This window comes from Maylandia zebra, linkage group LG22 (genome assembly GCF_041146795.1).
Source record: "Maylandia zebra isolate NMK-2024a linkage group LG22, Mzebra_GT3a, whole genome shotgun sequence".
Classification (NCBI taxonomy): Eukaryota; Metazoa; Chordata; class Actinopteri; order Cichliformes; family Cichlidae; genus Maylandia; species Maylandia zebra.
The window spans coordinates 26,276,259-26,297,620 of NC_135187.1; the positions used below are offsets into that span (position 1 = coordinate 26,276,259).

Sequence of the window (21,362 nt, forward strand, 5' to 3'; positions counted from 1 at the left end):
TCTTCTGGCACCAACAAGTGGGTGTGTTCTTCCATCGTGCAAGTGTCACGACACACTGAACATGGTCTGAACATGGATTTTCCCTCGATATGTCTTTTCCACCAGTACTATGGGGTATTTGTGAATATCCATGACTGACCCGGCCAGGTGGCCAGCTGGTCTTTGGACAGGGTCACGGCAGTTTCAAGGTTCAACAAAATCCCTTTCACTGACAGACTGAAGGAAAGCTCCTCAAAAATGGAGGGTCTTCAAGCTCCTCAGTGGCAGGAAAAGGTTTCCCGGACCCAGTGTTGTATATTTGTTTCCCAAAAGATTGAACTAGTGGAGAGAAATCAGGTTCTGAAACCATCCAGAAGACAAAGTCTCCAACTGGTTTGTGGAAGTCCCGTTTCTCCAAATTAATCAGCGGGTGAAATGTCTCTTCATGGATGGTTTTGATTCTGTTGTTATTCACGAACAAAGCCGTCAAAGCAGCATATGAAAGAAAGTCATCTTTCATTGTTGTCTCCAGCGTGTTAAAAGAGAGATCGAGCTCAGTGATGAGTTTTGAAGCGGCTGCAGGGACTTCTCCAAGGTTTTGGCTCGAACAGTCGAAGGATGTTGTTCACAGTGGTGACACTGTTGACTGGTGATTGACAAGCACTGAGATACTAACATGACAAACACAAGAAACATCATGACTTATTCTCCTGAGTGCCTGCAAAACACAAACACAAAATCAAACTCAAAGCTTTTCTCTCAGATGCTGGTGTGGCACAATCTAATGATAAAAAAGGTCATGCTAACAGCTTTTGGAGCACAGCTGCACAAAATAACAGCTTTTGGAGCACAAAATGCATTACAGGTAAACCCAGTACCCAAACATGTTAACAAGGATAAAGAAAAAATCTGAAACAAAAGCAGGTAGTGTGGTGATTTATGTTGTGAGGATGCTTTCACTCCCATCAAAGTCACCCAGTGTTGAGAACCCAAATGAGCCCAAAAACCTCAAGTGGCTGCAACCAACAGCGAACGTCAAGAAGTGGATACTTGCATATTGAGCCAGAAACATGCAGAAAACCCAAAAGAGGCAAGACAGCACATCTTGGTCCCACTCAGGCAGTACGAACACCTGGAAAGAGGAGCCCACAGTTCAGACCCAAGGTCACTGGTAAGGACACCAGCCAGTTATAAGTCTAGTTTTAATTTTCATTTTAGTGTTATGGCCTTTCTAAGGGTGGCCAGACCATAATATAAGGGTGATCCACCCCTGTCTGACCCCAAGCAGCACATCACACAACCAGTACAATTTTGATGGTGATTTTTTTTTCACAGTGATTGAATTCTAACAAAGGAAAGGAGCGAACTATAGCTTCGGGGTGGACCCCAAAACAACAAACAAAAGGGACCGTATCTAAAGGATGTACAAAACTTATTTATGAAAAGAATAAAACCAAATGACAATGTCTTATCTCCCTAACTAAGAAAAACATGAGAAAAGGGTAATCAAATAAAAAGGCAGTCCACCCCTACATGCTCCTGTATAAAGAGACGGGTAACACAAAGCCTGCAGGTTGAGGTCCATGGCGGTGTCATCTTATATGTTGTCTCCAGGTCATTAGCCAATCTGTATGGGCTGTCCCATGGATGCACCAATCACGGAAAGGCACCTGCACACTCAGATTTACATATGAGACAACATTACGACAACAGTCGTAACATTAACTAAAAATGTTTTTCACCATCTCGTTTTAACTTCTGGTTTAGCTTCAGCTAACTAAAACTAAATGGACCTTGGAAATAATCACATCTTAATAGAGTGAACCATAGACTGTATAAAAGATAGGACCATTGCAACTTGACTGCAGCACTTCACCCTTTCACATAGTCCCAGCTCTTCTCTGTCATGTTTTATGGTGCTGCAAATGTCTTCAGTTGGTGAAAGGTCTGGGCTGCTGGTGTCTTGTTGTGCTTGCTATGCATCCCTGACTCGTTTCTTCTTTCTGCATCAAGTAAGGAATGTAGTGAAAGTTCCCAAGAGGTTAAAAACACAACTGAAAAAAGGCCATCAGACCTGAGTTGGGACACTTGGATTATGGAGCTTCTGGACCAAGAGAGTGGATGGGAGCATGTGTTTAACAAGTAAGAGTATAACGTCCCCCAAAATGTCCCTAACTAAGAAAAACATGAGAAAAGGGTAATCAAATAAAAAGGCAGTCCACCCCTACATGCTCCTGTATAAAGAAACAGGTAACACAAAGCCTGCAGGTTGAGGTCCATGGCGGTGTCATCTTATATGTTGTCTCCAGGTCAAGGAGACAACATATAACATGGATAGACAGACAGATTTCAAAATAGCCAGCTGGAATGTTAAGGGGTTGAATAACGGGATTAAGAGGAAGAAAATATTAACATATCTAAAGTTATTGTAACCCACCTAAAATTTGCCTCATGAAAATGAACTGCTGTTCCCAAAGAATGTCAGTAGGTGGCACTATGAGATTGTTTAGTGCTTGTGAACTTGAGTTGAGAACTGTAGAGAAGGAGAATAGCGCTAAGGCTACGTATGCTGGTCGGAGCTACTCACCGAGTTTTTCTTTAATCCTTGTTCAAGAAAAAGGTTGTGTGTGAAGACACAAATTGGATTTTACTTTTCCGCTTGTTGATGCTGATGTACCTCTGTTTTTGTGTTTTTTGTTCATTTCCGGTGAGTTGACTAACTGCGCTAGCATAGCAAGCTAATCGTCAGCTAATCATTAGCTTAGTATAATGTAAATTTCATGTGTTCCTTTTAAGTGCTGTATTATCTTTTTATTTCTTCACTTGTGAATGTTTTAAACCAATCGGAAATATTTCTTTGGAAGCTAGTAGGTAAGTTTTATTTATTGTAATGAGATGATAAATATGAGCAGTCTTTGGCTAAATAGTACTGCGACCATGTTTTGTACTTTCCTCGTGCATCAGTAATGTACATTCTCTCAATTCATTGGATTGATGTGACTGCTGTTCACAAAATATGAGATTTGAGTTAAATTTGTATGATGTGGAAATTGTTTTAAGGTTCTTTGATTAATTTTATTATTGATTGCATTAAGTCGTTATATACAAAGAGTGAGAGACATTTGGTCACTAGTGTTGATTAAGTTGTTATATGATATTCATGTAAAATATGTTCACTGCCCTGTGCAGGTTGGTTTTTTTGTTGGAGTCTAAAGTTGCGAGCCAGGATTCCGGATCCCCAGCTGCGATGCAGGAAAGATTTCCAGCCTACTTAAAGTGACAACTGCGTGACTTCTTGACAGATAAGCTTATGAGATCTCAGAACAATACACTACCCGGGTAGTACTACTAACATTAACACTATACTCACACACCTGAACTGAAAAGACTGAAAAGAACTCTGAACACTGAACTCTGAACTCTAAAACTGAATACACAGACTGACAAATATGGACAATTGGAACTGTTGTGAACTGTTGAATGACTGTTTTTGGTTTGTTTTGAATAAATGTTGACTGTTCTTTGAGCTGTGTGTCATTCGCGCCTTAGTCGATTCCTAGACACCATAAGCCTAAGATCCTAACTTTCTCTACATTCAGTAGTGGTAAAGTATCGTGTGTTACATTATCAAGAGTTGATATAGCCTTTATTCAAGAAATGCACACGTGTAAGTCAGAAGCCTTAAAACTTAAATGTTCCTGGGTAGGTAAAGTCTTTTCCAGTCCTGGAACTGGTAAAAGTAGGGGAGTGTCGGTTCTGATTCATAAAGCAGTTAGCTTTACTGAAACAAAAGTAATAACAGATAAGGAAGGTAGATTTATATTGGTTTATGGACAACTACTGGACACACCAATAATTTTATGTAATATCTATGCACCTAATGCGGACATACTCACCTTTTTTCATAACCTGTCACAGTATCTTTTGGAATTAGAAGGTGCACAAATAGTGGTAGGAGGAGATTTTAATCAAATACTGGATCAAGACCTAGATAGATCGCTTCCTAGGACAGGCACAGAGAGTAAATCTGTAGTTGCCATAAGGCAGATGACCTCAGGTTTAGGTCTGAATGATATTTGGCGGACAATGCATCCAGAAGGCAGGGAATATTCCTTTTACTCTCCGCCTCATAATGTTTATACTAGAATCGACTACTTTCTTATTTCTGAAGCCTTAGTGAATAACTCTATAGATTCAAGTATTGGTAACTAAGCTGTAGTGCCTCTTCACCTCACTGTGCAATACCTTTTGTGCAATACTTTTGTAAATAGTCAACGGTGCAATAGACTCAATACTTGAAATGTGCAATTCTTGAAATGTGCAATTCACTTGTATTTTTATTTTTATTCCTATTTATTCTATTTATCCCCTTCGTATATTTTATTTATATTGTCTCTGTATTTATATATATATATATGTGTGTGTGTGTGTGTGTGTGTGTGTATTATATATATATATATATATATATATAAAATATTCTGTAACTCTGTAACTTCTGTCGGTGCTGTGCTTTTTTGGAAATCGAATTTCCCAGAGGAACCCACCCGAGGGATTAATAAAGTTCTATCTAATCTAATCTAATCTAATATAGTATTCTCGGACCATGTGCCAATTTTTCTATGTCTTGAAAATATTTTACAGATTCCTCAAAGCCGCAGATAGCAATGAACTGGTCTGCATTGGTGCATCATATCTTTATTCTCTTCCCCCTCCTGCCCCCCCCCCCCCCTCTTTCTTAAATAGATAACTATCATATCTGATATCATATCTCACAGTACAATAATATTGAATGGGTTGCATTGTTGTATTTTGTCATGTTTCTCAGGTCTTTGTCTGAATTTCTACGAACATTATTGCTAAGGATTGTCTTATTGCATTGGAGTCACACTGGGTTAAATATGTACACTTGGGTTTTAAGGGGTATTTATTATTTTCTTCTTTTTTTTGGGTTGTATGGAAGCCCCAAACGCAATTTCATTGTTCTTGACAATGACAATAAATAAATAAATACTAATACTAAATACTAAATGTGTCCTTAATTAAAGACTCTGGGTTTATTAAATTGATAAGCGATGAAATACAATTTTACAAACAGACAAATAATCGAGAGGACACTACATTGGCTACTTGGTGGGATGCTGTTAGGGAAAATATTCTAAAACACTTCTTCAGTAAAGACTCAGAGAAGAGAAACACACAGAACTTCTTGCTAGCAAGGGCAGCCTCCAGACTGAGACTCGCGCTGAGCTTTGCCCTTGTCTTTATTTTATACTTCAGTGTGTGTGTGTGTGTTACTGCTTGTCAAAGGGTCATATACATAAAAGCACAAAAGGTACATCCTTGGTCACAAAGAGGGTAGTCTCCCCCACCCTAGATGGTTCACCCTAGATAACACGGTGGGGAAGTCCAGCAGTTCATCTAAACAAAAGGCACTTAGACTAAAACAGACATAGCTATGTTAAAACAATAAAACAAGGTGCAACCTCTCATGCTCCCAGGACGTGGGGGTGCATTCCTGGGGTGCACACCAAGCCTGCAGCCTGTTAGAGATCACACATCCTGTCACTACACAATTAATTATATGCCTCTAAGCATACATGGTTAAATATTTCCTAATACAAATAACTACAAGCAGTATTCTACCATATGCAAACTTATATCACTAAAAGATTATACTGACTACTAAATACAATTTTCCATTGACAGATGCTATGAAGGCATACTTAAGGCGGAGGACAATTTCTTACGCTTCCTTTAAAAAGAAGGCAGCTAACAAGAATATCATTACGTTAGAAGCCAAATTAAAGGCACTTGAGGCAGTACATTCCCATACAAAAGACAGAGTTACGTTGAATAAAATTGTTAAAGTTAAATATAAGTTGAATGTACTGTACAACAGAAAGGCAGAATACGCTTTATTTCGCATTAATCAAGCATATTGGGAAATGGGAGAAAAGCCGAGTCGTTTATTAGCATACCGTCTTAAACAGAAAGACAGTATGAACCATATCCCAGGCATACGACAATCAGATGGGGTTATTTTAACTTCTTTTAGACATATAAATGATGGATTCAGGGCCTTTTACAATAATCTTTATTCTACACAAGGGAGTTTAGATGAACAGAAATTCGAAGCATTCTTTACTGATTTAAACCTGCCACAGCTTTCTACTACTGACCAGCAGATTATAGATGCTCCAATTACAGTGGAGGAGATTACCCGTGCAATTAACAGTATGCCACTTAATAAAGCTCCAGGATTAGATGGGTTACCATTGGATTTCTATAGAGCATTTGAGGATATGTTAAGTCCCCTGTTGCTCGATGTTTATAATGAGGCGTTCAAAGTAGGCTCATTACCTCAGTCAATGCACTCTGGACTTATAACATTTATTCTTAAAACTGGGAAAGACCCTTTAGACCCAAGTGGTTACCGCCCCATATCTTTGCTGAATTCTGACCAAAAAATCTTGGCAAAGGTCTTAGCGGGTCGATTAAAAGTAGTAATGGCGAAAATAATTCATGCAGACCAATCTGGTTTTGTTCCAAACCGCTATGGTTCAGATAATATTAGGCGGTTGGTTAATTTGCAAAATTATGTATATGATTCAGTATATCCAACAGTGGCCCTATCGCTGGATGCTGCACAAGCTTTTGATTGTGTTGAGTGGGATTATCTGTTTAAGACATTAGAAAAGTTTGGTTTTGGTGACAATTTTATTAGGTGGATAAAGATATTATATGATTCGCCTTCAGCGCGAGTATTGACGAATGGGCTCATATCAGACCTATTCCTTTTACTGAGATCCACAAAAATGGGTTGTCCCCTTAGCCCCGGTCTTTTTGTAATTGCTATAGAGCCTTTGGCACAAAAACTGAGAAATAATGTAAATATATTTGAAATTTCGATGGGTAATAGTCAACATAAGCTTCTATTATATACAGATGATGTGTTGTTACTTATGACCCAGCCTGGGAAGTCAATTCCAGCCCTATTAGAATGTATAGAAAGCTTTACGCTGCTTTCAGGGTATCGCGTCAACTGGGATAAATCAGAGGCAATGCCTATGTCAGGACACTGCCCCCATACTTTATTTAAACAGTTGGGAGTGTCATGGTTCTGGGTCAGTTTCGACCCAGTATTTTGAGTTTTGATTGATTAGTTTATTTTTGAATGTTTGTTGTGGTTTTGGGCGCTATGAGTATTATTATTATTATTATTATTATTAGAATTCTATGTTTCTGTTTATTCATGTTTAAGGATTTGTTCTCGGTTGTATCTCACGTTTAGTTTAGTTCAGGTTCCATGTGTCATTCTGTCTGTCTCTCAGTGTCAGGTCTGCGTCTTGGTGTAGTGTTCTCGTTTCCTGTTTTATTGTGAAGGTCTGCGTCCCATGTGAGTGTGTTCAGTTTTACCTCTGTTTCGTCTTGTTGATTATTCCCAGATGTGTCCACCACCTGTGTGTAATTCCCCTGTGTTTCTCTGTGTGTATTTAAGTCGTGTCCTCTGTCATTGTAGTTGCTGGTCCGTCTGTGTTTTCCACCATGTTTCATCCGTGTGTTCCCTGCCGTCACCATCTTGTACCGTCGTCCACCTTGCTTCATGTTTGAGTTCCGGTTCGTATTCAGTAGTTTAGTTGTCTCCAGTCTAGTTTAGTTTGTGCTCCATTTGCTGTTTGTCTATATTTATTTCGTGTCCAATAAACCACCTTCACTCCTCCACTACTGCCTGCGATTGATCCTCATTTATTATTTTTATACGGCTTATCTCACTCGCCGTGACAGTACGCACCAGCCAGCTATGGATCCAGCGGCATTCAGTCCACCCAGGGAGCTTCGGGAGGCCGTTATCGACTCTGCTTCTAGATTAATTAACCAGTGGTTAGAGCATGAGGGAGACGCCTCTCTTTACACTGTGGAAGCCAACCTACAACACCTTATTTCCGGTTATCCCTGGCTATTGGACTCTCTGCATCCGCTCGTGCAGAGTTTCGTTCTCCACGAGCTTCACCTACACCCCCCCGCCGCTACCGCAATTTTTTGTGTTTCTACTGAGGATAACAATGATTTCTCACCCATGGCCATAGCTTCTAAGACTGCCTGTTCTGAACCCTCGTTCCATGTTTATGACCGTGTCCGCTCCATTGTCCCATCCTCACTTCCATCCCAGTCAAATGCCAGGCCTGTAATGCTGCCCTCAGTTCAGTCAGCAGCCGCGCTGCCCTCAGTTCAGTCAGCAGCCGCGCTGCCCTCAGTTCAGTCACCCACTCCACCACTTATTACAACTCCACTACAGTCGTCTCCGCTACCTGTAGGTCACTCTGTAGCCGCTTCGCTGCCTATTGCTCTGTCGCCACCAGTTCAGCTGTCTGTCCGCTCGTTTACTCAGCCACCATCCTCACTATCTCATTCAAAGCAGGGAACACACTTCACCACAATATCTGCTGGTTCTCTTAAGCTGGCCATGTCAGAGACAGTTGCTCCCTCTAGGGCCTCCCCAGAGGCTGGGTGTCAGTCACCAGCCAACTCTGGACCCCTAGAGGTCAAGACGCCAGCGCCAGCAGCCTCACCGGAGAACTCACCAGAACAGTCTCAGCTCTCAGCACCCCCTGAGAGTTCAAGTGAGTTCACCCGTCCGCCTCCGTCCTCTGCTGAGTGTATTGGGGAACACTTTCAGCCCTCTGAGGACTGCATCCCACTGTTGCTGCCTGAGTCTAGCCACTGTGCTGCTCAGTCCCAGCCAGTGTCCACACTGGCAGAGGTCTCCGTGCCTGCTGCTTCAGTGTCTGTTTCCACTGGAGGGCCAGAGGGGCCCGTCCAGTCTCAAGCCATGTTAGCTGGGGGTTCAGGTGAACCCAGCCAGCATCCTGCCTCGTCGGCTGGAGGGCCTGAGGAGCCCAGCCAGCCTCAAGTGTCGTCAGCTGGGGGTTCGGGAGAACCCAGCCAGCCTCAACTGTCGTCAGCTGGGGGGCCCGAGTTGCCCGTCCAGCCTCAAGCCAAGTCAGATGGTGGGTCTGAGGAGCCCACCCAGCACCATGCCTCGTCTGCTGGGGGTCCTGGAGGACCCAGCAAGCACATCCTCACGTCTGCTGACGGTCCGGGGAAGTTTGTTTAGCCACCACCTGCTGAATCATCCCCTGTGGCTTCTACACCGTTGCCTGCATCCACATCACCTCCTGCAGCATCACTGCCTGCAGCATCACCACTGTCTGGTTCCGCAGCCGTCCCGCTGCCGTGCCTTCATCCACGCCTGGTCCAGCCTCCGTGCCTTCATCTGGTCCGGCTCCGCCTTCGTCTGGCCCTGCCTCGTCTTCGTTTGGTCCGGCTTCAGCTCCGCCTTCATCTGGTCCGGCTTCAGCTCCGCCTTCGTCTGGTCCTGCCTCGTCTTCGTCTGGTCCTGCCTCGTCTGGTCCTGCGGTTGCCACACCGCCATCAGAGCCAGCTCGACCCGTTCTGCCTCGCCTCTGCCGGCCGTTTTCCGGGCCTCTAAGTTGGCATCATGGCCTTCGGGGACGGCCTCCGGAAAGAGTTCGTCGCCGCCGCTGGCATCGCGGCCGACCTCCGGACCTGCTCAGTGGCCGCCACTGCCTTCCAAGTGGTCGGCCTCCAGAACTGTTTGCCCATCACCGCCGTTGCCGTGTGCACGGTCGGCCTCCAGAACTGTTTGCCCGTCGCCGCCGTTGCCGTGTGCACGGCCGGCCTCCAGAACTGTCTTGGTCCTTGTGTTGTCGACCCCCTGAACTTTTCTTAGACTCTTGTTGAGCTCTAGTTTGGTTTTGTTTTTGATCTGTTTTCGTGGACTGTTTTCTTGTGTTTTTGGACTGGTTTTGGCCTTCATCTGGTCCGGCTCCGCCTTCGTCTGGCCCTGCCTCGTCTTCGTTTGGTCCGGCTTCACCTCCGCCTTCATCTGGTTGGGCTTCAGCCCCTTGTTTTTGGTTTCATACCCTCCTTCCTTGACCCCCTCCACCCACCCTGGTGCTCTGTTTTGTTGCTGTCTTTTTGTTTGGGGCTGTCGGGGGCCAGCCCTTGGAGGTGGGGGGGGGGGGGGGGGGGGGGGGGGTACTGTCATGGTTCTGGGTCAGTTTCGACCCAGTATTTTGAGTTTTGATTGATTAGTTTATTTTTGAATGTTTGTTGTGGTTTTGGGCGTTATGATTATTATTATTATTATTATTATTATTATTATTCCATCCATCCATCCATCCATCCATTCGCTTCCGCTTGTCCTTTTCAGGGTCGCGGGGGGCGCTGGAGCCTATCCCAGCTGTCATAGGGCGAGAGGCGGGGTACACCCTGGACAGGTCGCCAGTCTGTCGCAGGGCCAACACACAGGGACAGACAACCATTCGCACTCACATTCATACCTAGTGACAATTTGGATTATCCAATTAACCTATCCCCACAAGCTGCATGTCTTTGGACGGTGGGAGGAAGCCGGAGTACCCGGAGAGAACCCACGCAAACACGGGGAGAACATGCAAACTCCACACAGAAAGACCCCGGCCTGATGTTGGAATTGAACTCAGGACCTTCTTGCTGTGCGGCAACAGTGCTAACCACCGTGCCACCGTGCTGCCCTATTATTATTATTATTATTATTATTATTATTAGAATTCTATGTTTCTGTTTATTCATGTTTAAGGATTTGTTCTCGGTTGTATCTCACGTTTAGTTTAGTTCAGGTTCCATGTGTCATTCTGTCTGTCTCTCAGTGTCAGGTCTGCGTCTTGGTGTAGTGTTCTCGTTTCCTGTTTTATTGTGAAGGTCTGCGTCCCATGTGAGTGTGTTCAGTTTTACCTCTGTCTAGTCTTGTTGATTATTCCCAGCTTTGTCCACCACCTGTGTGTAATTCCCCTGTGTTTCTCTGTGTGTATTTAAGTCGTGTCCTCTGTCATTGTAGTTGCTGGTCTGTCTGTGTTTTCCACCATGTTTCATCCGTGTGTTCCCTGCCGTCACCATCTTGTACCGTCGTCCACCTTGCTTCATGTTTGAGTTCCGGTTCGTATTCAGTAGTTTAGTTGTCTCCAGTCTAGTTTAGTTTGTGCTCCATTTGCTGTTTGTCTATATTTATTTCGTGTCCAATAAACCACCTTCACTCCTCCACTACTGCCTGCGATTGGATCCTCATTTATTATTTTTATACGGCTTATCTCACTCGCCGTGACAGGGAGTTTCTGTGGTCCGTGAATGGTTTGAGGTATTTGGGGATACAAATTACCTCGGATTACACTAAGATGGTTCGAGCAAATATGGAGCCAATGTTTGAAAGGATAAAAATGGAATTTGGTAGATGGTCCAGAGTGTGTCTCACAATATGGGGTAAAATTAGTTGTATTAAGATGATGACTGCACCCATGATCTTTTATATTTTATCTAATATTCCATTACACATTCCAGATAAGTATTTCAAAGATCTAGACTTTTTAATGCGGCAGTTTCTTTGGGATAGCTCACCACATCGTTTAAGTATTAAGAAACTTCAAGCGAGTGCAAAACAAGGAGGTTTTTCATTGCCTAATTTCCAATGGTATTATTGGGTGATGAACGTGAAACAACTTAGAGCTTGGTTACCTACTGCACCAGTTAAACCCATCTGGTCCCATATAGAGACGGAAGTTAATGGCGGTATTTCTCCTTGGAGGGAGCTGTTTGATACCAGTCATAAAACTACCCATCCTATAATTGCAAAGATACTGTGGTTTAAATTACATAGGGCAGGTCGCTGGGACTTTATTAAATCACCTTCGGCAACCTTATGGAGTAATAAAATAATTTTAATTGGAGGGACATCGGTTGACTGGTTACAGTGCCGTAAAGCAGGCATCCTTAATGTATCAGATTTATTTGACTGTGGGACTAAATGTTTTTTAAGCTTTGATAAAATTGTGGAGTTATATAAGTTGCAGCGTAATCAATTCTGGAGATATGTCCAAATACATAGTTCATTATCGAAGTGGCTGGGAACCCCTTTGAGTTGTCCTGTGGGCAGCCCTGTGGAAGTCCTGCTCTCAAGATCATCCTTGGGTAAAGGCATTACCTCTAAGATTTATCACTTATTGCAAGAACGGTCAGCTGACCCTCTCCTTAAAGTTAAGGGCTACTGGGCCCAGGGCATGGCATTGGACATATCTTCAGTTGAATGGGATTCATGTTTTCAAAATATTAATACTATGTATAAAGAAACAGGCAGTAGATTGATTCAATTTAAGATAATCCATAGGTGGCATCGAACACCGCAACAATTGTATAAATGGAACCTGGCCTCTACGGACGAATGTTGGAGATGTGATGGTCAAAATGCTTTGATTTTACATATCTTATGGAGCTGTTCGGCACTTCGGGATTGGTGGGAAAATATAATGGAGGTAATTTTCAGTGTTTTAAAAAGGAGATTTGTTATCTCACCAAAACAGTCCATACTTGGTATAACCACAGAAATTTCTGATGTACAGGGAGTGCAGAATTATTAGGCAAATGAGTATTTTGTCCACATCATCCTCTTCATGCATGTTGTCTTACTCCAAGCTGTATAGGCTCGAAAGCCTACTACCAATTAAGCATATTAGGTGATGTGCATCTCTGTAATGAGAAGGGGTGTGGTCTAATGACATCAACACCCTATATCAGGTGTGCATAATTATTAGGCAACGTCCTTTCCTTTGGCAAAATGGGTCAAAAGAAGAACTTGACAGGCTCAGAAAAGTCAAAAATAGTGAGATATCTTGCAGAGGGATGCAGCAGTCTCAAAATTGCAAAGCTTCTGAAGCGTGATCATCGAACAATCAAGCGTTTCATTCAAAATAGTCAACAGGGTCGCAAGAAGCGTGTGGAAAAACCAAGGCGCAAAATAACTGCCCATGAACTGAGAAAAGTCAAGCGTGCAGCTGCCAAGATGCCACTTGCCACCAGTTTGGCCATATTTCAGAGCTGCAACATCACTGGAGTGCCCAAAAGCACAAGGTGTGCAATACTCAGAGACATGGCCAAGGTAAGAAAGGCTGAAAGACGACCACCACTGAACAAGACACACAAGCTGAAACGTCAAGACTGGGCCAAGAAACATCTCAAGATTGATTTTTCTAAGGTTTTATGGACTGATGACATGAGAGTGAGTCTTGATGGGCCAGATGGATGGGCCCGTGGCTGGATTGGTAAAGGGCAGAGAGCTCAATCCGACTCAGATGCCAGCAAGGTGGAGGTGGAGTACTGGTTTGGGCTGGTATCATCAAAGATGAGCTTGTGGGGCCTTTTCGGGTTGAGGATGGAGTCAAGCTCAACTCCCAGTCCTACTGCCAGTTTCTGGAAGACACCTTCTTCAAGCAGTGGTACAGGAAGAAGTCTGCATCCTTCAAGAAAAACATGATTTCCATGCAGGACAATGCTCCATCACACGCGTCCAAGTACTCCACAGCGTGGCTGGCAAGAAAGGGTATAAAAGAAGAAAAACTAATGACATGGCCACCTTGTTCACCTGATCTGAACCCCATTGAGAACCTGTGGTCCATCATCAAATGTGAGATTTACAAGGAGGGAAAACAGTACACCTCTCTGAACAGTGTCTGGGAGGCTGTGGTTGCTGCTGCACGCAATGTTGATGGTGAACAGATCAAAACACTGACAGAATCCATGGATGGCAGGCTTTTGAGTGTCCTTGCAAAGAAAGGTGGCTATATTGGTCACTGATTTGTTGTTGTTTTGTTTTTGAATGTCAGAAATGTATATTTGTGAATGTGGAGATGTTATATTGGTTTCACTGGTAAAAATAAATAATTGAAATGGGTATATATTTGTTTTTTGTTAAGTTGCCTAATAATTATGCACAGTAATAGTCACCTGCACACACAGATATCCCCCTAAAATAGCTCAAACTAAAAACAAAAACTACTTCCAAAAACATTCAGCTTTGATATTAATGAGTTTTTTGGGTTCATTGAGAACATGGTTGTTGTTCAATAATAAAATTATTCCTCAGAAATACAACTTGCCTAATAATTCTGCACTCCCTGTAGATTTTTCCAGTTATACAAAAAGATGGATTATTTTGGCTCTTACTACGGCCAAACGGGTCCTGCTAAGACATTGGCGGAAAAAGAACCCCCCCTCCCTATGAAGAGTGGCTAAAGACAATGGCTAAGTTGGCGTCTTACGAAAAAGTGACTTATGGTTTATTAGACAAATTGCATCAATATGATTGTATTTGGTCCCCCTTTACAAGCTGGCTTTCTGTAACTTGAAGAACAGAGGAGTAATGACAGAGTGGTGGTGTGGGAATTGGTGTGCGAAGAAAGAATAGGATAACTTCCCTTTGTTTTGTTTTTTGTTGTTGTGTTTTGTTTTTGTTTGTTTGTTTTTTAAACTATTTATTTATGTAGTTATCCTTAAGCTCTGTTATTGAAGTTTAAAATGAAATAAATAAAAATTGTTGATGATAAAAAAAAGTTTAAACTTCAAAGCTCATGCATGCATGCACATCCAGTGCTCAGTGTCTAATTGTGTGTTTGTGTTTTTATCTTTTTGCAGTAGCGCAGTGAAACATTTGGGCGGTGGATAAATAATGGAAAATAAAATTCAGACTACAGACGGCTTCAGGTGAGTACACGTGGTGCACAAGGACCAAAGCTCACCTTCTCAACCTGGACAAAATGAATTATTTTACACTGATACTGTAAACTTTTGTTTGTGTGTCAGGTTTCCATACATCGGAAGCAGCTGCTGCATCTGTAATTCTGTCCGTCCCGAGGAGAGTCCACACTCTACATCCTTGGCTCACCTATAATGACGCACAGGTGCTGCACACAACTAGATCTGCAGCTTGTGAGGAACAGCAGCACTCAGCCTACATCCTGTTTTACAAGATTAACGTAAGAAGACACAGCATCTCATCCTGAAGTGAGAGAATGGCACGCCAGCTGCAGCCTAATCCAGTCTCTCTTCTTTTCTTTTTTCGGTGCCCAGACACCCTTCAGTTTCATCATGTCATCCCTAACAATACAATGTAGAGTTGGATGGAGGATGAAGACAGCAGAGAGCAAAAGAAACAGGTAAGAGCAGACAGGTAGTCAGAGTTAACAAAAACTTTTAAAGCCAGTGTAGCTTCTGTTTTGAACACATTTATTGATGACAATTTTACATAAATAAGCAGTGTGTTATACTGTTATCAGATGTGGAGTCTCACGAACCACTTTAATAGTGACTTGTGTCTCAAATACTGTTTATTTGTCTTAGTTACAGATAGTGAAATAAAAATGGAACGAGAAGCGTAGGATTTTGAATTGATACCATTGGTGCATCTACTAAAGTTCTGGGGTCAGTTTGAATATCAGTGACCTTGACCTTGAGTTCAAGTTTTCTGAAAATCTTGTGAATGCTACAACTCTGTGACGAGAAGTAAGTCTCCTAGGTCTTTAAATTTGTATATAGGTGAATCTAGTAGGAAGCTGAAGGGTTGCACTGCGGGCCATCTGTAGAGGTGTAGAGTCAACAACCTGTCTGTGAACGTGGACAAAACAAAAGAGATTGTTGACTTCAGGAGAGCACAGTGGGATCACTGCCCACTTAACATGAATGGATCCTCTGTGGAGGTCGTCAAGAGCACCAGATTTCTTGGTGTCCACCTGGCGGAGAACCTCTCCTGCTCCCTCAACACCAGCTCCATAACCAAGAAGGCCCAGCAGCGTCTCTACTTCAAGCAGAAGCTGAGGAAAGCCCATCTCCCACCATCCATTCTCACCACCTTTTACAGTGGGACTAACAAGAGCATCCTAAGTAGCTGCATCACTGTCTGGTATGGTAACTGCAGCGTATTAGATCGCAGTACCCTACAACGGATTGTGAGAGCAGCTGAGAAGATCATTGGAGTCCCTCTCCCCTCCTTATAACACCCGCTTGCTGGAGGACCCCACACAGCCTTCAAACACACTCTTCACCCTGCTGCCTTCTGGAAAGAGGTCCCAGAACATCCGGGCCCTCGCTACCAAACTACGGAAAAGTTTCTTCCCACAAGCCGTCAGACCCCTGAACACTCAGTGACTGCACTGGCACACGCACACCTTCACACATGTCACTACCAAGCACTTATCTGCAGTATCTCACACTCATACACATACATACAGACACCAAGTTACTTTTGCACAATACTCAGCATTTTGCACATTTCCATTGTCTTGTGTCTGTATCGTCCTGTTCTGTCTAGTTTTGCACTGTTTTGTCTTGTTTATTTTTGCAATTTATGCACACTGCACTTTATGTAGTCCTGGGTTTGTCCGTATATGTCATATATAGCACCAGGGTCTCGGAGGAACGCGGTCTCATTTCACTCTGTACAGTACCTCTGCACGTGGTTAAAATGACAATAAAAGCCACTTGACTTGACCTGTATTTTGTAGCAGTTGCTTGGAGACGAGCACCATACAGTTCAAATGAGCATACATTCCAAAATATGCAAATGAGCCCCATACATCATAATGCTGATGTTTGCTGTTCAGGGTATGAACGTTCTATGCTGAAAGTTTATAAATATACAACCTTTGACTGCTTGTTTTCAGTTGAACTTTTGCAAAGCTGAGGAGATTTTGGCTGCGATCACATCAAGTCCAAAGATGTTTAAACTTCTTTTTCACAGAAAGGTAAGTTTGAAGAGACTCGCAGCACATTTCTCTGAATGTTTTCTTATGGTAAATAAGCATTTTTGAAACTTTTAAGGAAGCTTCTTGGATGATTTCTGTAAAAACTGAATTTTGAATCCAAATGAAGGATATTGTATTTTCTTACCATATACTTTGTTTTATGCCATTACTGATGTTGCTTTTCTTGTTTCTAAACAGAAATCACACAAACAAAACGTGGCAGAGAAGGAAATTCCTTCTACGTCTCATCAGAGGTAAAGAAATGCGCCGCTCTTTAATGCTGCTGGAGATATTTATAGCAGTGGTTTAGTTGGAGCTCTTGTTGGAGTGTAAATGTTAGTTGGAGTGTAAATGTACAAAATACATGATTTTGTTCCATTACAGTTATTAATTTTTATCTGCAATCTCCAGCATGTACTCCTTGTTAAAAATTTCCACTTTGAAAAATAACATTTACACTTTTGTCCTCATCAGCATCCCGGATGCTTGTGTTGCTGAAAATGGTCAAAAGAAGAAGAGAAAATGGAGACACCTCTGCTGTTCCTCGGTTTGCTTTTACACGAAACATATGAAATGCACATTCTCTTTAAATTGCACTTGTTAATTTAAAGTGACTTTACTTTTTTAATAAACTTATGTTTGTTCGTCCTCTGCAGCAAACTGACAGCGATGCAGAGGCAGAGAGCAACACTGTGAAGACACAAAAAAAGTGTCGCTGGTTTCTTTTTAAATTCTGGAAGGTATGTTTTATGGAAAGAGTCACTGTCATCAAGCATTTACTCATCACAGTTAAATGCGAAGAATTAAGAGCAATTTAGCACATCCATGTCCTCAAATTAGGTTCAAAGATGTTTAAACGTTTTTTTTTTCACAGAAAGGTAAGTTTGAAGAGACTTGCAGGATGTTTCTCTAAATATTTTTTATGGTAAATAAGCATTTTTGAATCTTTTAATGAAGTTTGATGGATGATTTCTGTAAAAACTGAATTTTGATCAGAACCAAATGAAGGATTTTGTATTTCATAGGACAAACTTTAAAACTCATTTTAAAGCATGAATAAATTGTTTTTAATTTATTTAAAGATATTCCTATATATCTGCTTCATGAGCTGACAGCTCACTGAAGTGATAAATAATATGAAATAATACCAAATTTTCTAACTGGACACTTTTCATGGAGAGACTCCCTTGGTATGTTTGTTTTATGCCATTACTGATGTTGGTTTTCTTGTTTCTAAACAGAAATTACACAAACAAAACGTGGCAGAGAAGGAAATTCCTTCTACGTCTCATCAGAGGTAAAGAAATGCGCCGCTCTTTAATGCTGCTGGAGATATTTATAGCAGTGGTTTAGTTGGAGCTGTTTTATTTCCCTTTTATTGGCATTTTTCTTCCACCTTGTGTATTTACATCTTTTTTACTACTTTTGGACGTCCTCCAAAATGTTTCAACTTCAAAGCTCATGCATACATGCGCATACACTGCTCAGAATCTTGACATCTTTCCTAATTTTGTGTTTGTGTTTTTACCTTTTTGGAGCAGTGTAGCATGCGGTGGGAAAAAAATAGAAAGTCAAACTGGGACTATAGACTGCTTCGGGTGAGTACACGTGGTGCACAAAGACTCACTTTGTCAAAGTGGAGAAAATGAATTATTTTACACTGATACTGTAAACGTTGCGCGTGTGTGTCAGGTTTCCAAACATCGGAAACACCTGCTACATGAACTCCTGCCTGCAGAGCCTCCTCAACATTGAGGAGTTCATAAGAGACATCAGGCGTCAGGGGGTTTTGTGGAGCACAGATCCAGAATCTCAGCTCTTAAGGTGCGCTACGTCAACCTTCTACTTTCTTCAAAAACCTGAAGAACAAAGAGATCTAACAGCAGAAATGTCTGTTTACCCTTCCTTTCTACAGAAGGCTTATTGATGTCAGGGACTGTCACGAGTCAACAGATTATGGCCTTAAAGATCACCACCTAAGAGCTTTTAAGAAGGCATTCAGCAGTCAAGCTCCTGAATACACCGGCAGTGCACAGAAAGTGCGTCAGCTATTTGGACATTTCGTTTTTTGCTTTACCTTCTGATTTTGATGTACTGTTTTAAATCTCTCTGCTTTTCTTTCAGGACGCTCATGAATTCCTAACATTATTCCTCGATGAGGTCAAAAGGCTCGCACCTCACCTGGAGAGGAACGCAGCTCTCCTGGGCCAAAGTTATAGCTGCCCAGTAGAAGACCATCACATTTTTAAAATGGAAAACATGAGGACATGCAAGAGGTAAGCCTGTCTTTCAGAAACGCAGAGCTGGTTGCAATATTTTCATATACCTCTTTTCCACGTACCTGATCTTTACTTTAACTACGTTACTCCTGAAATGTGTAGCTGCGGTCACCAATCATCACAGCAAGAGGAATTCACCAGCTTGTCTCTAGACCTTGTTCCAGAGGGGTCTATTATAAACATGTTAGAGACATACTTGAAGGTAAGATCACAAATTCCAATAGAGTTGTCGTATCAGCGATCTTAACACACCTTTTTTGTTAGTGTTTGTGTGCATGTGTGTGTGCATATGTTGAGATTTCTTTCTACCATAAAGCCTGTTTTCTCTGTGCTGTTGCTCAGGAACAAGAAATAGAATTTCGCTGTGATTGTGGAGGGACGGCCTCAGAACTGAAGTCGTCTTTTGATACACTGCCAAGGTGAGTAAGGTCACATCAGAATTGATCGACTGACCAGGTTTCCAAACTGTGGCGCATCAAATATCAGAGTTCTTCGAGACAATACTTGAGCAGTCGTTTTCTCCCATCTTCTGTTTGTGTTTGACACTCATTCTTCTTATTTTCTACCTTGTTTGTGTTTTTTTTCTTTTCTGCCAGAGTTCTGATCTTGCATCTGAAGAGGTTTGGCTTTACACAAACCTACAAGATTAAGAAGGTGGATGACCCCGTCAGGCTGCAGAGGGACTTGGTGGTGCCATCCAATCAGGTAAAAACAGACTGCAGAACGTCTCAGGCTACGTCCACACTAGCCCGGATAGATTTGAAAACTCCGTGTCCACACTGGCGTTTTCAGTCATTTTCAAATAGTTGTGCGTCTGCATTGAAACGGCCGAAAACGCTTACGTTCCAGTCCTGCGCATGCGCAAAAGTGAGTGAGAATTACAGAATTTGAAGAAAAGCTATCCGGAGCATGTACAAACTGATATTAATCTTTTTTAGGGCTGTCAAAGTTGAGAGCAATCAAAACAACTGCTGTCTAATGCACTCGGCTTATCTTTGTTTAATTGCTCACATGACTGCATCACATGACCAAAATGCGTCATCGTTTTAGAAAGTCTGCGTTTTCGAGTGTCCACACTGCGATGGGACAACTCCGTTTTGAAATGTATGCGTTTTCGAGAGCGTTTTCAAGATGCTGTGTTTTTCCTTGAGGAAAACGCCGTCTCGGTGTGGACGGGAGGTCAAAGCGGAGAGAAAACGATGCGTTTTCAAACGAAAACGCATTAGTGTGGACGTAGCCTCAGCAAATCAGCTTAATTATGGCACTGATGTGAGACTTTATGAAACTAACACTCTTTGGATTTGTTCCTTCTCAGGGTGGTGGCTGTTATAGTCTTTGCAGCATCATCAGTCATTATGGAGGCACAGAGTCAGGTAAAACAACAGACTTGTGACAAACAGAAAATGAAACTTGCTACTTTTCAGTGAAGGACTCACACACAAAAGCTTTTGATGTTCTAAGAAGCACTAAGTCAAAATCACTGTTTGCTTGAATCAGTTGACTTCCAGAAGTTGGATTCATTTGTCTTAATGTGATTTCAGGACACTACATCTGTAGTTCTGTCCATCCTGAGGAGAGTCAGCACTCTACATCAGATCGCTGGCTCACCTATAATGACGCACAGGTGCTCCACACAACTGGATCTGCAGTTTGTGAGGAACAGCAGCAGTCGGCCTACATCCTGTTTTACAAGAGAAACGTAAGAAGACACAGCATCTCATCCTGAAGTGAGAGAATTTTTAAATGTCCTGTTACCTTGTTAACCAGTTTTGTCTTCATTCTCAGTTCTGAAACAGGAAATGGAAGGAAGGAAGGAAGTTAAGGTCATCATCATGCTGAGAAGGAAAAGCAGTCGTCCCAGCCCACCATCGCACACTGGAGGACAAGTATAGGTAAGTATTGCCCTCAGGAGGGAGGGTCCTGCCAGAGAGCCTGGTCCTCCCAAGATTTCTTCCTCCAGGAGGGAGTTTTTTCTTGCCACCGTCGCCCCACATTCACTGGTCTCATCAGCAGGGACATTTTTAACCTCCTAAGACCTGAACTTTCATGGCATGCATTTTTAATTCCTCTGTGCCATTTAGGTTGATTGGGACCCGATGAAGGTAAAAACCAAGACATCAGATTCGGACTATCTTTTTTTTGTTTCTCAAAAGAATGAGATCCACATATGAGGACATTCATTTTAAATTTCGATTGAACAGTGGCAGTGTCATGTCCTCCCTCATAAGTGGATATCAGGTTTTTGAAGAGCAAAATTTTGTATTTTGGTCTAGACAACCCAAAATGTTATGTCTACATATGTGGACACCAGGTCCTAGGAGGTTAAAACAAAATCTACTAGAGATCGTCCTTTTCTGGACCAGTGTTTGGCTTGCTCTCTGGGAACAACAAATTAGTGCTGTCAGCGTTAACGTCATTAGGTAAAATGACGTTAACACTGACAGCACTAATTTGTTGTTATTATTATTAATATTATTAT

General features: G+C 42.2%; 1 protein-coding gene across 1 annotated transcript; it reads left to right on the forward strand.

Annotated features, from left to right (window-relative positions):
• The first annotated feature begins 2,223 nt into the window (after positions 1-2,223).
• On the forward strand, positions 2,224-21,315 carry LOC143414699 (ubiquitin carboxyl-terminal hydrolase 37-like). Its single transcript, XM_076879538.1, has 20 exons — positions 2,224-2,686; positions 3,169-3,318; positions 14,500-14,568; positions 14,668-14,840; positions 14,935-15,020; positions 16,524-16,604; positions 16,803-16,858; positions 17,079-17,151; positions 17,261-17,344; positions 17,846-17,901; positions 18,146-18,202; positions 18,297-18,428; positions 18,520-18,643; positions 18,729-18,880; positions 18,986-19,085; positions 19,226-19,302; positions 19,480-19,588; positions 20,199-20,256; positions 20,425-20,582; positions 20,669-21,315. Exons 5-20 carry the CDS (start codon positions 14,985-14,987, stop codon positions 20,672-20,674), a joined length of 1,359 nt encoding a protein of 452 aa, XP_076735653.1. The 5' UTR covers positions 2,224-2,686; positions 3,169-3,318; positions 14,500-14,568; positions 14,668-14,840; positions 14,935-14,984; the 3' UTR covers positions 20,675-21,315.
• The last annotated feature ends 47 nt before the right edge of the window (positions 21,316-21,362 follow it).

Excerpts from the sequence above, each read along its gene's own strand:
- LOC143414699 (XM_076879538.1), top strand. The coding sequence starts at position 14,985 with ATGGAGGATGAAGACAGCAGAGAGCAAAAGAAACAG. Across the intron at positions 17,345-17,845 it reads TTCTTTTTAAATTCTGGAAG|AAATTACACAAACAAAACGT; the intron begins GTATGTTTTATG and ends GTTTCTAAACAG. Across the intron at positions 18,881-18,985 it reads AACATGAGGACATGCAAGAG|CTGCGGTCACCAATCATCAC; the intron begins GTAAGCCTGTCT and ends TGAAATGTGTAG.